This window comes from Sorex fumeus, unplaced genomic scaffold, assembly GCF_029834395.1.
Source record: "Sorex fumeus unplaced genomic scaffold, SorFum_2.1 ptg000098l, whole genome shotgun sequence".
NCBI lineage: Eukaryota > Metazoa > Chordata > Mammalia > Eulipotyphla > Soricidae > Sorex > Sorex fumeus.
The window spans coordinates 60485281-60506007 of NW_026606155.1; the positions used below are offsets into that span (position 1 = coordinate 60485281).

Here is a 20727-nt window from a genome sequence, read left to right on the forward strand (position 1 = left end):
GGTAGAACTCTCCCTGGGCACTGTGGTTTTCTCATCCAGGGGCTCAAGCAAAAGGTAACTAACTGGAATACCTCGAGGAATAAGTCAAATCTCCCCCACCCCTACTCCAGAATGCAACCAATTTCCAGCCAGGTCTATGTAAGCACCACACACACAATGCAACCCTGGCAAGCAACAGCTACTAAATGTGATGTGCCAGCACCAGATTCAGAAATGAGACCTCTGTCCAGAACACATGACATGTGTGAGCCCTGTAGTTACCCCCTGGCAGACACCACAAGGAGAACACATGAGCCTCAACTACAAGTACAATAAGCTCCAGTGAGCAAAACTCACTTCCACAGGCAAATGTGCAAACCTCTGGTCATTGCAAAGTTACCAGCAATGAAGGTTGGTGAAAAGTAGAGAATACAAAAGTGAAGAGAAAGAAGGCAATTGAAGCATGTTTTGATGACGATGCTGGCAAGATAGTACAGCAGGGTAGGGGCCCAACTCTGGTTCTATTCCAGCATCCTTTGAGTTCCGCCAGGAGTGATCTCTTGAGTGTAGAGCCAGGAATAAGCTCAACATTGCCAGATGTGGCATAAACAAAAAGATAAGCATTACTGGGAGGTTGTTTTTATTTTTTAAACTGTCCTTTTTCAGGAAGGACAAAAGTACTCTGCCTGGGCTAACAGCCTGCACTTCCAAACTTGTGTGTTAAGGGTGTGGACATTGAAGGGGTTGGGCTACTTCTCCAACACTCGAGGTCCTCAAGGGCTATTCCTGTCTGTGTTGCTAAAGACCCCTTTTGGGTCCTGGGGTTTGAATGCAGACATTTAAGACCGTGTAGGTAAACCAAATGCCTTGATCCTGTACTGTTTTATAAGGGTTGAGCAGGAAACTTTAAATATTGAAAATTTCAATCTGTCACAGATTTTTTTTTTTTTAAGTTTTATTGCTGGGGCTGGAGCCAATAGTATAACAGGTAGGGCGTTTGCCTTGCACGCGGCCAACCCAGGTTCAGTCCCGGGCATTCCATTATGGTCCCCTGTGCACCACCAGGAGTAATGCCTGATCATCACTAGGTGTGACCCAAAAAGCAAAAAAAAAAAAAAAAAAAAAAAAAAAAAAAAATTGCATCACCATGGGCTGGAGCACAGCGGTAGGGCATTTGCCTTGCATGCAGCCGGCCTGGCTGAGCCGGGTTCGATTCCTCCACCCCTCTCGAAGAGCCCGGCAAGCTACCGAGAGTATCTCGCCCGCATGGCAAAGCCTGGCAAGCTACCCGTGACGTATTCAATATGCCATCACTACTGGGCCTGCTTGAGCAAATCTATGGGAGGACAGTGCTACAGTGCATCACCATAAGATAGCTACAAACTTGCATGATTATGTTTCAGTCAAACAATGCTCGAGCATCCATCCCTCCACCAGTGCACATTTTCCAATACCATCGTTTCCAGTGTCCCACCCGCCACACCACTTCCTGCCTCTGTGGCAGGTACAATCCTTCTTACTCTCTAATTTTGATTTGCAATACAGATACTAAGAAGTCAAGGTGTTTGGTGTACTTCTAGCGCACATCTCCCAACCTCCAATCATCATTTACTTAGTTCCTTCTCCATCCCAACTGCCCTTTCCCCCAGAACGTGGGTCTGGTTTATAAACCATGGCATAATCCTCCTGGCCCTTATCTCTACTTTCCTTAGATGTTAGTCTCATATTACGCTGCTTCATATTCCACAAATGAGTGCAGTCTTTCTATGTCTGTCCCTCTCTTTCTAATTAAACTTAGCATGATACTCCATGTCCATCCAGTTATATGCAAATTTCATCATTTCATCTCTTCTAACAGCTAGAGTGCATTGTGTAGATGTGTCAGAGGTGCTGTCAGATCATTTCTGATGGGGGTCCGGGTACTAAACCTTGAACAGAGATGGACAAGGTTGTTAGCAAACAAGTTTGTTACTACAATAAATAGTGTCAAACAGAAAAACTATGATGATGTAAAATGAGAAACAACTTTTCTGAGAAACAGAACAAGTACTCAAGATACGTGTTGGCTTTGAAAAGAAATTTCACTCAAGCTCACATGCAATCTCCCCAATCTCCCAAGAAACCTGCTAGACTGGAGTGATAGACAACTGCATAGAACGCTTTGCTTTGCGAGCGCAAAGCTACCAATATGCATTTGATCCCGATAAACCGCTGTCTTGGACGTTACCAGAAATACTGTTTTTTGTAAACGCAGCAAACCAGGGGAGAGCGCGAACGCAGTCCCCCACTACCACAAATTATGCAGTCGAGTTTCCCACATTTGGGGAAATCGCAGGGGTCAGCACATCCCAAGTGCAATGGATGGGCCTCACCCTGGGGAAACCACCTACGTGATCATGGTATCTCCCCTGCCAGGTAAGTATGAATTGCCGCCCACCCCGCACACGCCACCCCCGACGCCACTTCCCTCTTCACACACGCCCGCTCGGCCCACGTGCCCTCCGCACGCCCCGACACTCAAGACCCTCGCCCCGATCTCTCCCCACAGGGAATCAGCACTTGACTTCCCGGTCCAGGTCGCGCGGGCGCCCACGGGGCAGGACCAGGGGCCTCTGCGCCAGCGCTCATCTGCATACGACACGCCCTCATGTGGACGTCGTACTTGCAGTCTTTGAAGATTCGGAACCCTACAGCTGCCTCCTGATCCGCCCCTGTCTTGTGGGTGAGAAGGGGTCTGCTGAGCACCCGGAGTGGGTCAGACATGCGGGGCAGAGACCTGATTCTCTCACACCAGTGATGTCCTGAGGTTGAAGGACCTCCCAACCTTGGGTTAGGACAGTACCCTCTCCGGTTCCTTCTGGTCCTGTTACATAAGTACTAGTTCCACAGAAACTCTTTTATTTAAAAAAAAACACTTTTTTTTTTTTTGGTTACACTCAGACATGCTTAGTGACTAATGCTGGGTGGATGCTGGGTTTTTTTTTGTTTGTTTGTTCTTTTGGGTCACATCTGGCGATGCACAGGGGTTACTCCTGACTCTGCACTCAGGAATCACCCCTGGCAATGCTTAGGGGACCATATGGGGTGCCGGGAATCGAACCCGGGTCAACCACATGCAAGGCAAACGCCCTACCTTCTGTACTATCGCTCCAGCCCCCTGATACTGGGGTTTTGCTGGTGCCAGTATATTATATAGGGTCTCCAACCGCTGGAGCCATCTCTCTGGCTGCAGAATCTCTTACCTTCAGTTTATGACAGTAATTAATAAATAATGGTTCACTTTTTTTATTGTTTCGTTTAGGACTACACCTGCAATAATTCTTAGAGGCTACTCTTGACTCTGTGCTGGGGTGTCCTTTTTTTCTTCCTTTTTGGGGGCTGGAGCGATAGCACAGCTGGTAGGGCGTTTGCCTTGCAGGCAGCCAACATGGTAGACCCGAGTTCAATTCCTCCACCCCTCTCAGAGAGCCCGGCAAGCTACCGAGAGTATCTCACCCACACAGCAAAGCCTGGAAAGCTACCCGTGATGTATTCGATATGCCAAACACAGTAACAAGTCTCACAGTGTTACTGGGACAGATCGAGTGAATTGATGAACAACGGGAGGACAGTGACAGTGCTTTTTGGGTCACATCCGGCAATGCACAGGGGTTACTCCTGTCTCTGCACTCAGGAATTACTCCTGGCAGTGCTCAGGGGACCGTATGGGATGCTGGGAATCGAACCTGGGTAAGCCGAGTGCAAGGCAAACGCCCTATCTGCTGTGCTATTGCTCCAGCCCCTGGGGTATCATTCTTAACTGGTGTTGGGGGACCTTACAATGTCTTATGCAACCTGGACCTCCCACATGCAAAGCATGCACTCATCCTGTTGAGGTCACTCTTAGGCTGGAATAGCCCAACTTTTGTGGCAGAAATATGGGTAGGTCAGGGAGCAGAGAGATAATGCAGTGGGTATCGCGCTTGCCTTGCGGACTAGCCTGGGTTTGATTCCCGACATCCCATATAGTTTCTCACCCACCACATTTTTTTGAAGTGTTGGGTGAAAGAATAGTTGAAAACCATACCCTGTGTGGGTTCAGAAACATAGCTGAGAGGGCTGAGTGTGTACTTTGCAAGCAGGAAGCAGGGGTTGATCCCAGGGTACTGCATGAAACTCTCATACCTCAAGGAGTGATTAGTAGCTCTAGGAGTGACAACCCCCGTAAACAGAGAGCCAGGTAACCCCCAAGCACAGCTGAATGTCTCCAAAACCAAACCAAAGCAAAATGAAATCTGTATCATGGAATAGGACACAATCCTACTAGAGTTAAATCAGAAGATCGGATACAGTGGATCTAAACAGGCACCTTAGACAACATATTGTATGTTGCCATGACTAACGACTCACGACTGAAAGATAACCTAAGGCCATCTAGCTACTGCCCTAGACATTGAATCCGAATTTCCATTGGTGGTGCAGGCTGAGATAATTACTAGGCAACTGAAAACGTGACGGAGTATTGGAGGAGGAAAGCTCAGGGACCCAGACAGAGTCGAATAATCATCAGCATGGGGACGAAGAGATGCGAACCTGAGAAAGTCGGTGCGGACTTGGGAAGAGACGATCTCACAGTCGAGGCAGTCATTCCCTCCTCCCGCCCCCCCCCCCACCCCGCCAGTCCCCTCCCCTCCCCCCCCCCCACCCCGCGTCTCGGCTTCCAAGTGGAATGGGGATAAAGCCGGAGCAAAAGTTGGGGTGAGACGAGGTCAGGAAGCAAAGTGGAGACAGCTTGTCTAGTTCCCGATGCGGTCGGGACGGAAGTCCAGGTAATAACGAATAATGCGAAGGCGCCGCCACCGCGCTGGGGAAACGGAAAGCTGAAGGGCTGCAAGCGAGGAGGTCGGAGGGACGCCAGAGCGTGGGAACCCAGCGACCGGGATTTCCAGCCGCACGTCCCTCAGCATCTATGGTTCCGCTTCTTTCACGTCACCGCCGTAACGCGAGACGGAGTGTCGAGTGTCGGCCACGGAACCTGCGGCCAATGAGGTTTCTCTTCCCCGGCTTTAAGGCTGCAGTTTCCAAGCGAACAAGAGGTTGGGAGGTTGGGAGGGGGGAAGGGGGGGGCCAGAGGATCCAGTCCCACCCCTCGCGGGAGGGGGGTGGGGGGTGGGGAGGGAGAAGGACGATCTGCGCAGGCGCAGCAGGAGGACGCGGAAGTGCGGGCGGAAGTGGAGTCGGCGGACGCTTTAGGGACCGCACCGGCAGGGTAAACAGAGACGCGGCGGAGCAGCCCGGGCTGCCTCGGGACTTGTAGCCACCATGAACCGGCTCCGCGATGACGATGACCCCTACCTAATTGAAGAGGCCAGCGACGAGGAGCCGGCTCTGAGCAGGTGGGCCCTGCCCCCCCCCCACCCGGGCCCTCTGCGCCGCCTCCCTGCGCTCTGGTCGTCGGACGTTTCGGGGCCGTGGCTGCAGGAGGCCGTGGCCGGCGGGGGTCTTTGTCGAGACAAGACCCCCCCCCGCACCGGTTCGGGGGAAAGGCGGCCCCCCAGTAAAGTTTCAAACTCAGGGATGTGGGCAGGAGAGAGAGTCCCGCGGGTAGGGGCGTTTGCCTCGTACGCGGCCGACCCGGGTTCGATTTCCGCCACCCCTTCTGAGTCTCCCCCCCCCGCCCCTCCCCCGTTCGTGCTCGGAATAATCCCTGTGCGGAGTGCAGAGCCTGGAGTAAGCCCTGGGCATTACTGGGTGTGCCCCCCTGTCCCCCCCAAACGAACAGCAACGACGGCAACAAACAACCCTCCCTGCGATGTTCGAATTGCTCTTTGCAGCTCAGTGGCAGCGTGAGTGAGCCAGGGCAGGGCCTAAGTCTCGGCTGGAAGGAGAAACGACCTATCTCGGGACGTTCCGGGGTCTGATAGGAAGTGTGGGTCTTGAGGACGCGCTGCCCTGTCCGGCGTCCCCGCAGCGATGGGTTCCATGCTCTCTCCGGACTGCTCGCGGTGTCTCCGTTTCTCCCAGAAGGCGGAGAGCGTCGGCGCTGCTGCAGTTCCGAGGGACTTCCACCCCACTTGGGGGAAGTTGGTACAGAGGTTGCCAGGCCGACGTGACCGGTTTTTTAAAAGCTGTCATCAGGTGCGCATCCTAAACTTGACACGATTGTGTCAAAGCACCAGTCAGTGCCAGGAGGCCGCCCTCCCTTCGGTGTGGGTCCGCGTGGGTTTGCAGGTGCGAGCCTCTTTCTGTGCGGGGATGAGGACGGGTACCAAGACTCACTGTCAGGATGCCTTTCGGTGACTGCATCCCGCCTGTGAGGGGTCTGGAGGCCGTCGTGAATGCTTCAGTACAGTGTGATTGGAATCTAGCAGTGTTCCAGAACCTGACTTTAGCCCACTGTTGTCTCCATTTCACTTGGGTTACTTCAAAACAGTTCTTAACGGGCCGGAGGGCCAGCACAGTGCATAGGGTGTTTGCCTGGCACGCGGCTGACCCGGGTTTGATCCTCGGCATCCCATATGGTTCCCCGAGCATCGCCAGGGGTAGTTCCTTAGCTCAGAGCCAGGAGTGACCCCAGAGCGTCCCCTAAAAACAACAACAATAACAAACCCTTTCTATTTAGGGGAGGGGAGATCGCACACAGGGCTGGCGCATGAGCAAAATTCCCCTCGCTGCATGAGCTTCTGAACACTACTGGGGTGGCTATTGATCGAATCCTTCCTGACTCTTGGTTCTGTGCTAGCACCTTACCCACTGTACTATCTCTGGGTCCTAGTACAGAGTGAGGCACTTGCCATGTGTGTGACGGTGGCCATGACAGTGGTTCTAGTCCCAGCACCACCGTGGTCTCCCAAGCTCTGCTAGGTGTGGCCCCCTGAGTGCAGATTGGTCATGGCTGTTGGTACCTCCCCATTTCCCCCCGCAAAAAATAGGGTTAGGGTTGTAGCTTAGCAATAAATTTGCCTTGAGGTGTAAAACCTTGGATTTGATTGCTGGTGTTATAACCCTCCACCCCAGTGCATCAACTTAGGAATTATGATAAAAATGTTGGGTATAGGGAGCAGGTGCAATGGTACCATGGGTAGGGCTTTTGCATTACTCCTGCTGACCCAGGCTGACCGAGGTTCGATCTTTGGCATCCCATATAGTCCCCCAAGTACCACCACCAAGAGTAAATTCCTGAGTTCACTGGGGGAGGGAGGGGTCTGAAGACCCCCTGAGCATTGCCGGGTATGATGCCTCCTTAATAAAAAAGCCAAAAAAAAAAGTGCTTTTTAAAAAAATATTGGGCATAGAAGATCGTCCAAAGGGCTGGTGCACATGCTTTGGACTGAGGGTCCTTGGGTTTGATCCCTGGTACTGCAGAGCAACCCCTGCAGGCACCAAACTGGGAGTAGCCACTAAGTACTACCCATATGTGACCCTCCCCCTCAAAAAAAAAACCAAACTAGAAAATGCAGAAATATGGGGCCAGAATGATAGTGCAACGAGTAAGGTGCTTGCCTTGCTCATAGCTGACTCAGGGTCTCTATATGCCCCCTGAGCTCTGCCAGGAGTGACCCCTTAGTGCAGAGCCAGTAGTGAGCCTTGAGAATAGCTTGGTATAGCCTAAACTCCTGCAGCCCTGCCTTCTCCCCCCAAAAGAAAAATAATTGATCTATTAACTGATAATTGACCTATTAACTGATAATAACTAATATAGCATATCAATGTAAACTTGTAAAACTCAAAATTATTGGGTGAGATGAGAATTTTAAGTTGATTTGAATTATTATGACTGTTACTTTATTGGGGCCTCCTGAGCAGTGCTCTGGTTTGGCACAGCTTTCTTCAACCTCTTTATACCTATGGACCAGCAGCTCTCTGGGTACTGGTCCGTGGACTGGTAGTTATAATCACTCTGGTAGACAGTGGTTTTCAACTTTTCTACATCTTTGGATGGCTCTGCAGCCTGGCAGTTGAAGACGACTGGTGGAGGCACCACTCGTGGTAATAGTGACCTGGCTGTGGGGACCCAATAGTGCTTGGGCCCAATCATGCAGTGCTGCTTGAACCCAGGGATGGGGCAGCTACCAGAACCAACTCAGCATTGTTTAGGATCCACAGTGCTGCCCTGGTGTTGCTATAGGGGGGCATGCTTTGCTAGGGCTGAACTTAAGCCTTCGTGTTTCAAAAGTGTATGTTCCCGCTCTTTGAGCTATCTTCCCAGCCCCCGTTTTTTCTTTTCCCTTTTGTTATTTCTACACGGTCCAGAGGTTGCAATGCTCACACCTGTTGGTTGTGGTGCTGGCTAGGGGTTGCACACTAGGTTTTGGTGCTGGCACACCAAGATAAACTGCAAGACTTAGTTGTACTGCTCACTCGGTTGTGGTGCTTGCCAGGGATCACACATTTTTAGTGGTGGTGTGCTCACGCACACCTGGTTGCAGTGCACTGGAGAGCACACACTTCATTGTGCACTGGAGGGTTCCAAACAAACTGGTCTCACTAGCCTCATGCTTCTAAGTTAGGCAGGGCCATACCTGGCAGTGCTCAAGGCCTCCTTCTGGGAATGCTCAGGGAACCACATGGTGCTGAGAATCAAACCTGTGCACTTGCATGAAAAGCATCCACTCTTGGGGCTGGAGCGATAGCACAGCGGGTAGGGCATTTGTCTTGCATGCAGCTGACCTGGGTTCGATTCCCAGCATCCCATATGGCCCCCTGAGCACTGCCAGGAGTAATTCCTGAGTGCATGAGCCAGGAGTAACCCCTGTGCATTGCCGGGTATGACCCAAAAAGCAAAAAAAAAGAAAGAAAGAAAAGCATCCACTCTAGTCCTTGGAGCTGTATCTTTTTCTTGCTCGCCTCAGGGTTACTTCTAGCTCTGCATTCAGGAATCATTTTTGGTAGTGCTCTGGGGGCCACATGAGTTGCTGGGGATTGAACTCAGTTCAGCCATGTGCAAGGCGAACCCCCACCCATTGTACTATCTCTCCAAGCCCTCCTTTAATTCTTTCACTTGACTTTTTTTTTTTAAATTTTGGGCCACACCCAGAGTGCTCTGGGCTTACTCCTGGCTCTGTGCTCAGAGATCACTCTTGGTGAGATTTGGGGGGGGTCATCTGTGATTAGAGGTTAAACCCTGGTTGACTTTATTCAAGGCAAGTGCCTTAGCCATTCTACTAATTCTCTGGTCCCCTAATTCTTTGCTATTCTTTATGATTGTATTTATACTAGTTCCGAAGATGAAGTGGATGTGCTTTTACATGGAACTCCCGACCAAAAAAGAAAACTCATCAGAGAATGTCTTACTGGAGAAAGTGAGTCATCTAGTGAAGATGAATTTGAAAAGGAAATGGAAGCTGAGTTAAATTCTACCATAAAAACAATGGAGGACAAGTTATCCTCTCTGGATAAAGGTAAATTTTGCTTGATTTTAACATATTTTTGTGAGCTCTAGAGGTCAAGAACCTAATTTATGCTGTTTTGTCTGTGGTACTTTGAGTAGGTATGAAGTGAATCAATAGCGTACTCTTCTGTAATGTCCAGTGATGAAGTTGCCTATGTTGTTGAAAAGAGACTTTAGTAGTATTTAACTTGGATAGTTTCCTTTTGTAATTTTCACTCTGTATTTAAAAAAAAAAAGAGGAGGGGATACATTCTGAGAAGTATTTTTAGCTTTATGTAATGTTGATATGTCAAATTGAATCGAATCACCAAAATTCCTATCTCGTTTTTGTAAGTAATGAAACATACTTCATTTTGATGCTTATGCTCTTTTTTTTTTGTTGTTTTTTTTGTTTTGGGGTCATTCCCAGCAGTGCTCAAGGGTTAATCCTGACTCTCTACTTAGATCACTCCTGGCTGGGTTTGGGGGATCATATGGGGATAGAACCCAGGCCAATCATGTGCAAGGCAAGTGTCTATATATTGTACTATTGCTCCAGCCCTGATTCTTGATCTTTTTTGTTAAATGTCCCTGATTTGAAATCTGGTTCATGAAAATGAGTCTGTTAGGCATTGATGTTCTGTGTATTAAGTAATAATAAAAACAAATGCCAATTAAAAGGAAGATTTAGGGATGCAAGAGAAAATATAGGTAATGTCATGTTCTTGGCACAACAAGAGAGGAAGAATGTGACCTGGATTTTTGCGAATTTTCTTGGTTTAATCTGTAAATTTTCTTTATGGTTTGAATAGGGTCTTCCTCAGGAAATGGGAGAGTTGGAACAGCTCCGTCAAAATACTATGATGATATATATTTTGACTCTGATTCTGAAGAAGAAGATAAAACAGGTAACATGTTCCTGTGTTTAGCAGTTTTAGTTTATAAAGAAGTTTATATGGCAGTGATCGTCGATTTGCTCGAGCGGGCCCAGTAACGTCTCCATTGGAGACTTGGTTGTTACTGTGTCTGGCATATCGAATACTCTCGGTAGCTTGCCGGGCTCTCCGAGAGGGGCGGAGGAATCGAACTCGGGTCGGCCATGTTGGCCGCGTGGAACGCCATGGCAATGGCAATGATATGATACTAGAATTTCCCTCTGAGTTTTTGTCTTTTTTTATTTGTATGTTTGTTTTTTTTTTGCTAAAACCTGGTGCTGGCTCTGCGCTCAGAATCACTTTTGGCAGTGCTCAGGGACCATAGAGAATGCTGGTGATCAAGTCTGGGTTGGCTGTGTACAAGGCAAGCAAGGACCCTACCCTCTGTACTATTGCTCCAGCCCCTGTGTTTTCATTCTTTAAAAAATTAAAAAAAAATTTAACATCTCTTAATTGTTCATTTACAGCTAAGCTCAGGGCTTACTCCTGGTTCTGACCTAGGGATCACTCCTGGTGGGACTTGGGAGATATAACAGGTGACTGGGTAGAATCAGGTTAACCAGGAGCAAGGCAAGCAACTTAGCTGCTATTCTATCTCTCCAGCCCCCCTCAATAGCCTTTTTATATATATTTTGATTTTTAGGCCACATTTGGCAGTGCTTGAAGTTTTTCCTGGCTCATTGTTTGGGATGTTCCCCAGCAGTGTTAGGGGCCAACATGGTGCTGGGAATCAAACCCAGGCCTTCTGCATGGAAAGGATGCCTTCAGCCTATTGAGGTGTTACTGATTCTCAGTAGCCTTTTTGAATTCTCAGTTTCCATTCTTTTTCTTTTTTCTTTTTTCCCTGGGGGGTGGTGTTGTTTTGGGGCAATGCTCAGGGGTTATTCTAGGCTCTGCACTCATGCATCACTCCAGGCAAGCTTGGAGGACCATATGGGATGTGGGAAATTGAACCTAGGTGGGTTTAGTGCAAGGAAAATGCCCTACCTGCTATACTATAGCTCCTGCCCCTCATTTCTTCTGAGTTCTTGAAATACCAGTTTTTTTTTTTTCTTTTTGGGTCACACATGGCGATGCATGGGGGTTACTCCTGGCTTTGCACTCAGGAGTTACTCCTGGCAGTGCTCAGGGGACCATATAGGATGCTGGGAATTGAACCCAGGTCAGCTGCGTGCAAGGCAAACACCCTACCCGCTGTGCTGTCTCTCCAGCCCCTGAAATACCAGTTTTTGATGAACAGATTTTGCTTCTGTTATTCTCATTTTAGTGCCTTTTTTTTTTAACTGAATAATAACTTTACTTGGGGGGTAATTTAAAAATCTTCAAGGAAAATGTGAATAGAAAAAATATAGCTAAGGGGTTAGTGTTAACATTGCATGCCTGAAACCCAGTCATAAATAACTTTGTAATTTATGGTGACTAATTTTAAAAAATAATAATAAAAAAAAGGAAAAAGAAAAAAAATACAGCTTAGGAAATGGGAGTCTTCATTCTCTATTAAAGAGATAGGAACTTTAGACTTGATACTTAGCCATATCTTTAACATTTTCAAAATCAGCGCAGGTAACCAAGAAAAAAAAGAAAAAGCAACACAGGATTCCAACAAATGATGAATTATTATATGACCCTGAAAAAGATAACAGAGATCAGGCCTGGGTTGATGCACAGAGAAGAGGGTAAGAATTTAAATTTAATATCTCTAATATTTAGAAAAAAGTTATTAAAAGGTGATTTTGCTTTGGTTGTTTGGCCATACTTGGTGTTGCTCAGGGGATGTTCGTGTTCAGGGGCTGCTCCCTGTATTACTGGGGGTCGTGCCAAGCGGTGCTAGGGCAGTTCCTGGAACTCTGCATGCAAAGCTTGTGTTCACCCAGCGATCCATCCCTCTGCCTCTCGAAGGCAATTTTTTCCTACTTCACTCACATTATGACTGCTTGTTAGTATAGATACACATAAAAAAGTTGGAGGAAAAAATGGTGAATAATGTCTTTTTTGGGGGGGTTTTAGGCTACACCTGGTTGTGCTCAGGGCTTAATTTTGGCTCCTTGTTTAGGGATTACTCCTGGCAGAGCTTAGGGGAGCATTTGGGATGCTGGGGATGGAATCCAGGTTGGCTGTGTGCAAGGCAAGCAAGTGCCCGGCCCACTGTCCTGTCTTGCTGGTCCTTAAAAACTGTTGGGTAGTTTTAATTCGAAAATAGCATACTTCAATCATAATGTGCCTTGAAAAAATCTGTTGTTGGGGGGGAAAAAAACAGAGCAAAAAGTAAAGTAAATTTTTATTGCTGGGGCTGTGGAGATAGCTCAAAGGGCTTGGATGTCTGCTTTGCATGCAGGAGTCCCAGATTCTGTCTTTGGTACTGTTGAGTATGGGCTCCCTGTGACCCCCCCCAAAAAAAAACAAATAAATTATTTTGTTCTATTCAAGCTGCTGTCCTTAGTCCTTCTTTTTGAAGTGGGTGGTGGTGCAGTTTGAATTACACTGGCAGTGCTCGGCGCTATTCCTGACTCTGCTTGGGAGTGACCTCTGGCATTGCTTGAGGAACCATATGTGAGATGCTGGGGAGAGAATGGACCTGAAGACTTAATTGTGGGTTAAGTCATGTGCCTTGTACATGCTGACCCTGTTTGATGTCCCTCGCACCATATGTGAACTCGTGACCACTGCCAGAGTTAGGACTGAACCCTGAATACCACTGGGTAAACCCCACCTACCCTCCCCACACACCCAAAAAAATAAAAAGGAAAGAAGTTGGCTGCAGGCAAATGCCTTAACCCGTGAACTATATCACTGGCCCTGAACAGTTCTTTTAAAGAAAATTTTGGGCCATGGGGCCAGAATGATAGTACAGTAGGCATGGTGCTTGCCTTGCAAGTGGCTGATCTGGGTTCAATCCTTGACATCCTATATGGTCCCCTGAGCACTGCAAGGGGTGATCCCTGAGCCCAGAGTTAGGAATAAGCCCTGGGTACTGCTGGGTACTGCTGCGTATGACCCAAAAACACAATAGAAAATCGGGGGTGCCATACTCCGGCACATTTCTGACTCTGTCCTCAGGACTGACCCGTGGCAATGCTTAGGGGATCAGATGGAGCCGGGGGGTTGGGGATTGAACCTGGGTCAACTGCATGCAAAGCAAAGACCTTACGCCTAAAGGATATCTCCTGCCCTCTAACAAAAGGAGAACTGCCAAGTATATTGTAGCAGTTCTTCTACTGCGATTTATCTGTTTTTCTCATGAACAGACTGGGATGATATGCTTTTAGGAAGACAGGGAAAGTGCCATATTTATCATGTACCAAAGATAATTGACTGTCAACCTAGTTTATGTCTATTAACACCCATCTTGATCACCTGACTGAAGGTTTCTCTACCTTCACCTTATTTCCACTGCCCCCTCACACTCTCCATGCCATCCACTTTGGAAGGAATCATCACCACAAAGCCCACAGGTATGGAGTGGCAAGTTATGCTTCACTCCCTTGCTTGGAGAGTAGCTTCATGAGTTACTTGCCATTCTTTGGTATAAGAGATTTGTCTGTGCACCCCCCACCCCATTTATTCTTTGGTTTTGCTTTTTGGGCCACACCTGGTAATACTCAAGGGTCACTTCTGACTCTGCACTGAGGGATTACTCCTGGCAGTTCTTGGTGCAACATATGGGATGCCGGGGATCTAACCCAGCTTGGCCATGTGCAAGGCAAGCAACATACCTGCTGTACTATTCTTCCAGCCTTTTTTTTTTCTTTTTTGGGTCACACCCGGCGATGCTCAGGGGTTACTCCTGGCTCATGCACTCAGGAATCACTCCTGGCGGTGCTTGGGGGACCATATGGGATGCTGGGAATCGAACCTGTGTTGGCCATGTTGGCTGCGTGCAAGGCAAACGCCCTACCTGCTGTGCTATCGCTCCAACCCTCTTCCAGCCTTTTAATCATTTTTTAAAAAACTGTAACAGTTCTGTGGGTATTTATGTATTGGGGTATTGTTTAGTACTGTGATGTTGCTCAGTTTTTCAGCTTAGACCATTTCATTGGGGGCTTTTCAGTTGGCCCCTCTACTTCTTTGACATTCCCACTTATTGCTTCCTCTTTTTTCTTTTTGTTTTTGGGCCACACCCAGTCGTGCTCTGGCTCTGTGCTTAGGAATCACGACTGGTGGTGCTCAGGGACCATATGGACTGAACCCAGGTCAACAGTGTGCAAGGCAAGCGCCTTACCTGCAGTACTATCTTTATAGCCCCTTCTTTTTTTTTTTTTTTGCTTTTTTTTTTTTTTTGCTTTTTGGGTCACACCCGGCAATGCTCAGGGGTTACTCCTGGCTTTGCACTCAGGAATCACTCCTGGCAGTGCTCGGGGGACCATATGGGATACTGGGAATCAAACCCAGGTCGGCCACGTGCAAGGCAAACGCCCTACCTGCTGTGCTATTACTCCAGCTCCTCTAGCCCCTTCTTTATTTTGAGCACTTCTCCATTGTTTCATGATGGTCCAGGTTCATGTTGATACCCTGCAATGCAAGGGCATAGAGTTAGTCTTGGAATTAGCCTTTCTCCTAAGCCTTGAGAGCGTCTTTTATTGGAGAATAGCATTAGAAATCAAGAGCTGACTATAGTGTAACTTATTCCCCCTTTCTTACTTTTGTTCTAGCTACCATGGTTTGGGACTACGGAGATCACATCAACAACAACGGCCTGTTCCAAACAGTGATGCTGTCTTGAATTGCCCTGCCTGCATGACTACATTGTGTCTTGATTGCCAAAGGTAGTGGAAAAGAAGTTAACACACGCAAAAACAGTTCAGAGGTCTATTTCTTTTTTTTGAGGGGGGTGGTGTTAGACCATACTCCACCGTGTTCAGGGGCTTATCCCCTTATGTGCAAGGCAGATACCTTACTTTCTGTACTATCTCTCTAGCTCCACTGGTGGTGCCTTTTTGAAAAATCAGAAATAGACTTTTGAGTGTCTTAGGAATTCTGATGATAAACTTCTAAACTCATATATCCTTGATGCTATGTGGCTAATCTTTATGCAGATATTTTTGGTTATACATAGCGAAGCACATGATTTGCATGTGGGAGGTCCACGTTTGATACCAGCATAATATGGTCCCTTGAGAAATGGCTGAAGTGATCCCCCACCCCCACCCCCTAAAGCAGTGTTCCAGGAGTAACCTCTGAGCACTGCAGAATGTGGCTCCCAAATTTAGAAAATGAATTACTTTTTCCCCTGGGCTGGGATGGTAGTGCAGAGGCTAAGGTACATGCCTTGCATGTGACTGGAGTTCGTAGAGTGATTTGAATCCTGGTATAGTATTAATGCCCTGAGCACCATCAGGTGTGACTCCTGAGTACTGACCTTAGTAGTGACATGCGTGCCCTGCTCCCTCTCCCTGCCCTATCGTTTTTTCTATTAAAAAGAACTTTGAATATTCTGGGACTAGAGCGATAGCACAGCGGGTAGGGTGTTTGCCTTGCACGCGGCCGACCCGGGTTTGAATCCCAGCATCCCATATAGTTCCCTGAGCACCGCCAGGAGTAATTCCTGAGTGCAGAGCCAGGAGTAACCCCTGTGCATCGCCGGATGTGACCCCCCCCCCAAAAAAAAATCTTTGAATATTCAAGTTTTTTTGTTTGTTTTTTGAGAGGATGTTTTATTGTTTTTGGGCTACAGGTGGCAATGCTCAGGGCTTACTCCAGGCTTTGCACTCAGGAATTACTCCTGGTGGAGCTCAGGGGACCATATGGGATGCTGGGAATCGAACCTGGGTCAACTGCGTGTAAGGCAAGCACTCTACCCACTGTACTATCTCTTTAGCTCCTGAGTATTCAAATTATTACCAATTAGACATTTAAAAATTTTGTGTTTGGAACAAAATTGGTGGTACTCAGGGATCATCCCGGTGGTGCTCAGGGGCCCTATCCGATGTTGGTGATGGAACTTGGGCTGGCCACATACAAGACAACCTTATCCCCTGTAAGTACTAACTTCATGCTAACCTTTAAAGTGCACTTTGTTTTGTTTTTTTTTGAACCAAACCTGGCATTTCTTAGAGAACCCTGTGGTACCCAGAATCAAACCTCAGCCTCCTGTATGCAGAGTATGCCCTCAGCCCTAAGTTTTTGAACTATTTCTCTGGCATCTGGACTGTTTTTCATTTTTAAAAATTTTATTTAAAAAAAAATGGGGCTGGAGAGATAGCACAGAGGTAAGATGCTTGCTTTGCATGCGGCTGATCCGGGTTTGATCCCCAGCATTGCCCAGTGCTCTGAGCAATACCTAGAGTAACCCCTAAGCATGGCCCAGCTGTGGCCTAAAGAAGGTAAAGGTAAAGGCCCTCCCGTTGATCGTCGATTTGCTCGAGCGGGCCCAGTAACGTCTCCATTGGAGACTTTGTTGTTACTGTGTTTGGCATATCGAATACTCTCGGTAGCTTGCCGGGCTCTCCGAGAGGGGCGGAGGAATCGAACTCGGGTCGGCCATGTTGGCCACTTGTAAGACGAATGCCCTACCGCTGTGATATCGCTAGGGCTGGAGCGATAGCACAGCGGGTAGGGCGTTCGCCTTACACACGGCCAACATGGCCGACCCGAGTTCGATTCCTCCGCCCCTCTCGGAGAGCCTGGCAAGCTACCGAGAGTATTTGATATGCCAGACACAGTAACAACAAAGTCTCCAATGGAGACGTTACTGGGCCCGCTCGAGCAAATCGACGATCAACGGGAGGGCCTAAAGAAAAAAAAACAAAAAATTGGGGATTTTGGGCCATACCCAGCAGTGCTCAGGGGCTATTCCTGGCTCTGCTCAGGAGTGGTTCCTGGCCAGATCATCATATGCAGTGCTGGGGATTGAACGAGGGTCTACTGAATGTATGACAAGCATCTTATTTCCTATTCTAACTTTTCAGTCCTGGAAATCTGAGGTTATTTCAGTAAATTCTGATTTTTATTGGGGGAATCGTGTGGTGCCAGAGATCGCACATGGGTTGGGTGCATGCAAGGCAAAAATGCCTTACCTTTTCCAGTCCTGTGTGTGCTGTATGCATCTCTCTCTGCCGCTACTCTGCAGATGTTCCCTTTGCTCAATATGACTTCTCAGACTTCTTTGGTCACTTCCAAGTTCAGCACTCCAGGCTTGGTCTTCAAGACCATATTCTCCCTTGAACATGTATCCCACTTGCTTGTCTGTGTGTTTCTTTGCTTGCATATTTCCATTTTGGAGAGGCCTGTGTTCTCTTTTGAACACAAACTTCTCCCTTTCTCTCCCCTCACATCTTTCTAAATAAGTTTTTTTTTTTGCTTTTTGTGTCACATCCAATGATGCTCAGGGGTTCCTCCTGGCTCTGCACTCAGGAATTACTCCTGGTGGTGCTTGGGGGACCATAAGAGATGCTGGGAATCGAAACTGGGTCTGCCATGTACAAGGCAAATGCCCTACCCGCTGTACTATCGCTCTAGCCCCAGATTTTTTTTTTTCTAAATAAGTTTTGGGGTGGAGCAATAGCACAGCAGGTAGGGTGTTTGCCTTGCACATGGCTGACCCAGGTTCGATTCCTCCATCCCTCTCAGAGAGACCGACAAGCTGCCGAGAGTATCCCGCCCACACGGCAGAACCTGGCAAGCTCCCTGTGGGCATATTCGATATGTCAGAAACAGTAACTACAATTCTCACAATGGAGATGTTACTGTTGCCCGCTCGAGTAAATTGATGAACACTGGGATGACAGTGACAGTGAAATAAGTTTTGATAAAAGCTTTGTTGCACACACACAGACACACACACACACACACACACACACGTTCAGACCTCCAGTGAATTGAGTGAGAGCTTCCACAGATGTTTGGGCTCTTTCGGAGACTCCTGACTTAGACTTAACAGCAGTGGAAGTGGAGATATTGACCATGATCCCGTGAACCGGCAAGGAGTAGCTTAAAGAGTGTATCTAGCACTGAGCTTTAGTACTGCGTGTAATGTGCTTGCCTTGCACATGGCCAACCCCAGTTTGATCCCTAAGCACAGAGACAGTGATAAGCTCTGAGCACTGCTGGATACGGCCCCAAGCCCCCATTTTTCTTTACTTCTCTCCCTCCAAAAAGAATGTATCCCTATTTGGCTGTAAAAAAAAAGATGAAATCATGGGGCTGGAGCAATAGTACAGTGGGTAGGGCCCTTGTCTTACATGTGGCCATCCTGGGTTTCATCCCTGAGCACTATCAGGAGGGGTCTCTGAGAGCCAGGAATAAACCCTGAGCACTGCCTTATATAGTCCAAAAACCCCAGGGTAGGGGTGGGGGAAGGAGAAAAGATGAAATCGTGCAGTTTGCTACCATGCAGATAGATCTGGAGAAGTTAGTCAGAAGGAGAGGAACAGGGCCAGAGAGATAGTACAGTGGGTAGGGCACTTGCCTTGCACACAGGCATTCCATATGGTCCCCCAAGTCCACCAGGGGGACCACACCCTGAGTACTTCTAGGTATGGCCCAGAAACAAAGGAAAGGGACAGAAACAGAATAATCTCCCTCTTATGGGGATATGGAGAGACATAGTAGGGGAATGACAAATGCCCAAAGGCAACTTAAAATAGATTTATATCCCAGACCCAACTCATAAAACTAAAAAACAAAACAAAACAAACCCCAAAAAACCAAACAACAACAAACAAAACTGGGCTGTGAAAAGATCTCAGAGTGCTGAAGCACTTGTCTAACATGCACATGGTATCAGGTTTGATCCCCGGCACTGCATGACTCTAGAGCACTGCTGGGTGTTGTCCTGGAGGCCCCCAGCACCGCTGGGGAGGGCCAGAGGTGTAGTTCAACAGTACAGTTTTTGACTTGCATGTATATAGCCCTGGCACCTCAGAATGAGATATTTTTCTTTTAATTGAATCACCGTGAGATAGGGCATTACAAAGCTATTCATGATTGGGTTTCAGTCATACAATATTCCAACATCCATCTTTCCCTTTCCCCAGTGTGATTTCCCAGCACCAATGTCCCCAGTTTCCCTTTCAACCCCCATGTCCCCCCCGCTTAGATATGCCAGTTTTTACATTTTTGGTCATATTAAAAATTTTATTTATTTATTCCCTTTTTGGGTCACACCCAGCAATGCACAGGGGTTATTCCTGGCTCTACACTCAGAAACTACTTCTGGTGGTGCTTTGGGGACCAAATGGGATGCTGGGGATCAAACCCGGGTCGGCCGCGTGCAAGGCAAATGCCCTACCCACTGTGCTATCGCTCTGGCCCCACATTAAAAATTTTACATTAAAATTTTTATCTAAATGGATACCAACTAAATTAGAGACTCAAGCCAAGCTCTTTGTATTCTTTTCCTCTTAGGCATGAATCCTATAAAACTCAATATAGAGCAATGTTTGTGATGAATTGTTCTGTCAACAAAGACGAGGTTCTGAGATACAAAATCCCCGAGAACAGGAAGAAAAGGCGCGGCCATAAGAAGATGCGGTCTAGTGACGGAGATGCCACAGCGCCGGAAGACACAGAAGAAATCTACCACCCGGTGATGTGCACCGAGTGCTCCACGGAAGTGGCAGTCTATGACAAAGATGAAGTCTTCCACTTTTTCAATGTCTTAGCAAGCCATTCCTAAATAGCACAGTTGGCATTTAATTGCCTGATGTTGTATATAAGGTAAATATTAACAGTTCCTTTCCTCCTGCTTTTTCATAAAGTCAGAGTCTGCATGGTTATGTGAGAAAGCAGTGACTTTTCTTTCTATTTGTGAAAGAGAATGGTTATCAATCTTTCATCCCACCCTTTTTTTTTTTAATTAAATTTTTTACCCCCTTACTCTGATGGGACTAATTATTCTTCCCTTTAGATGGACATTTGAAAACTCTGGGGCTTTCTATTTATTAAAGCTCTTTAGAATTAAAATATTGTAGAGTTAAAATATTCTTTGTTTCAGAGTATCATTATTACTTTTTTTTTTATATACCGTTGGTGTGATTAAACTAGAAATTATTTTTTGTTTCTGTTAAGAAGTATCTGTTTCTCCTCTGCCCTTTAGGATAAAGTAAAAGTACTTAAGTTACTGTTAGAATTACATGGGGTTAGTATTGCTTTGAGGGAGTAGATTTTTTTAAAATTTTTATTTTATTTATTTATTTATTAATTTTATTGAATCACCATGAGATAGTTACATGCTTTCATGTTTGGGTTACAGTCACACAATGATCAAACACCCACCCCTCCACCAGTGCACATTCCCCACCACCAATATCCCCGGTATACCCCCCCTTTCCCACCCTCCCCCTGCCTCCATGGCAGACATGATTCCCTATAATCTCTCTCTCTACTTTTGGGCATTATGGTTTGTAATATAGACCCTGAGAGGTTATCGTGTTTGGTCCTTTATCTACAAGGAAGTACATATTTTTCTTAAAAGATTGTATTTAGTAGTGTTCTTTTTTGTTTTTTTTGCCACACTGGGCAGTGCTC

General features: G+C 47.2%; 1 protein-coding gene and 1 non-coding gene across 3 annotated transcripts; one reads left to right on the forward strand and one right to left on the reverse strand.

The window, feature by feature from the left end:
• Nucleotides 1–2238: 2238 nt before the first annotated feature.
• On the reverse strand, nt 2239–2402 carry LOC130042278 (U1 spliceosomal RNA). Its single transcript, XR_008795208.1, has one exon. It is a non-coding gene; the product is annotated as a U1 spliceosomal RNA (small nuclear RNA).
• A 2761-nt stretch (nt 2403–5163) lies between these two features.
• Nucleotides 5164–20181, forward strand: EAPP (E2F associated phosphoprotein). 2 transcript variants are annotated; one of them, XM_056133886.1, is made up of 6 exons: nt 5170–5354; nt 9178–9359; nt 10141–10236; nt 11822–11939; nt 14913–15026; nt 19606–20181. In XM_056133886.1, the coding sequence occupies exons 1-6, from the start codon at nt 5281–5283 to the stop codon at nt 19874–19876; spliced, it is 855 nt and encodes a 284-aa protein (XP_055989861.1). In that variant the 5' UTR covers nt 5170–5280; the 3' UTR covers nt 19877–20181. The 2 variants fall into 2 exon arrangements, with proteins under 2 accessions (XP_055989862.1, XP_055989861.1); XM_056133887.1 differs by lacking the exons at nt 11822–11939; nt 19606–20181 and having other exon boundaries at nt 5164–5354; nt 14913–14983.
• Nucleotides 20182–20727: the final 546 nt, after the last annotated feature.

Bases quoted from the DNA above. Each gene is read 5' to 3' on its own strand.
- EAPP (XM_056133886.1), top strand. From the start codon at position 5,281: ATGAACCGGCTCCGCGATGACGATGACCCCTACCTAATTGAAGAGGCC. The intron at 5,355-9,177 runs GTGGGCCCTGCC...TATTTATACTAG, and splicing joins GAGGAGCCGGCTCTGAGCAG to TTCCGAAGATGAAGTGGATG. The intron at 15,027-19,605 runs GTAGTGGAAAAG...TTTTCCTCTTAG, and splicing joins TTGTGTCTTGATTGCCAAAG to GCATGAATCCTATAAAACTC.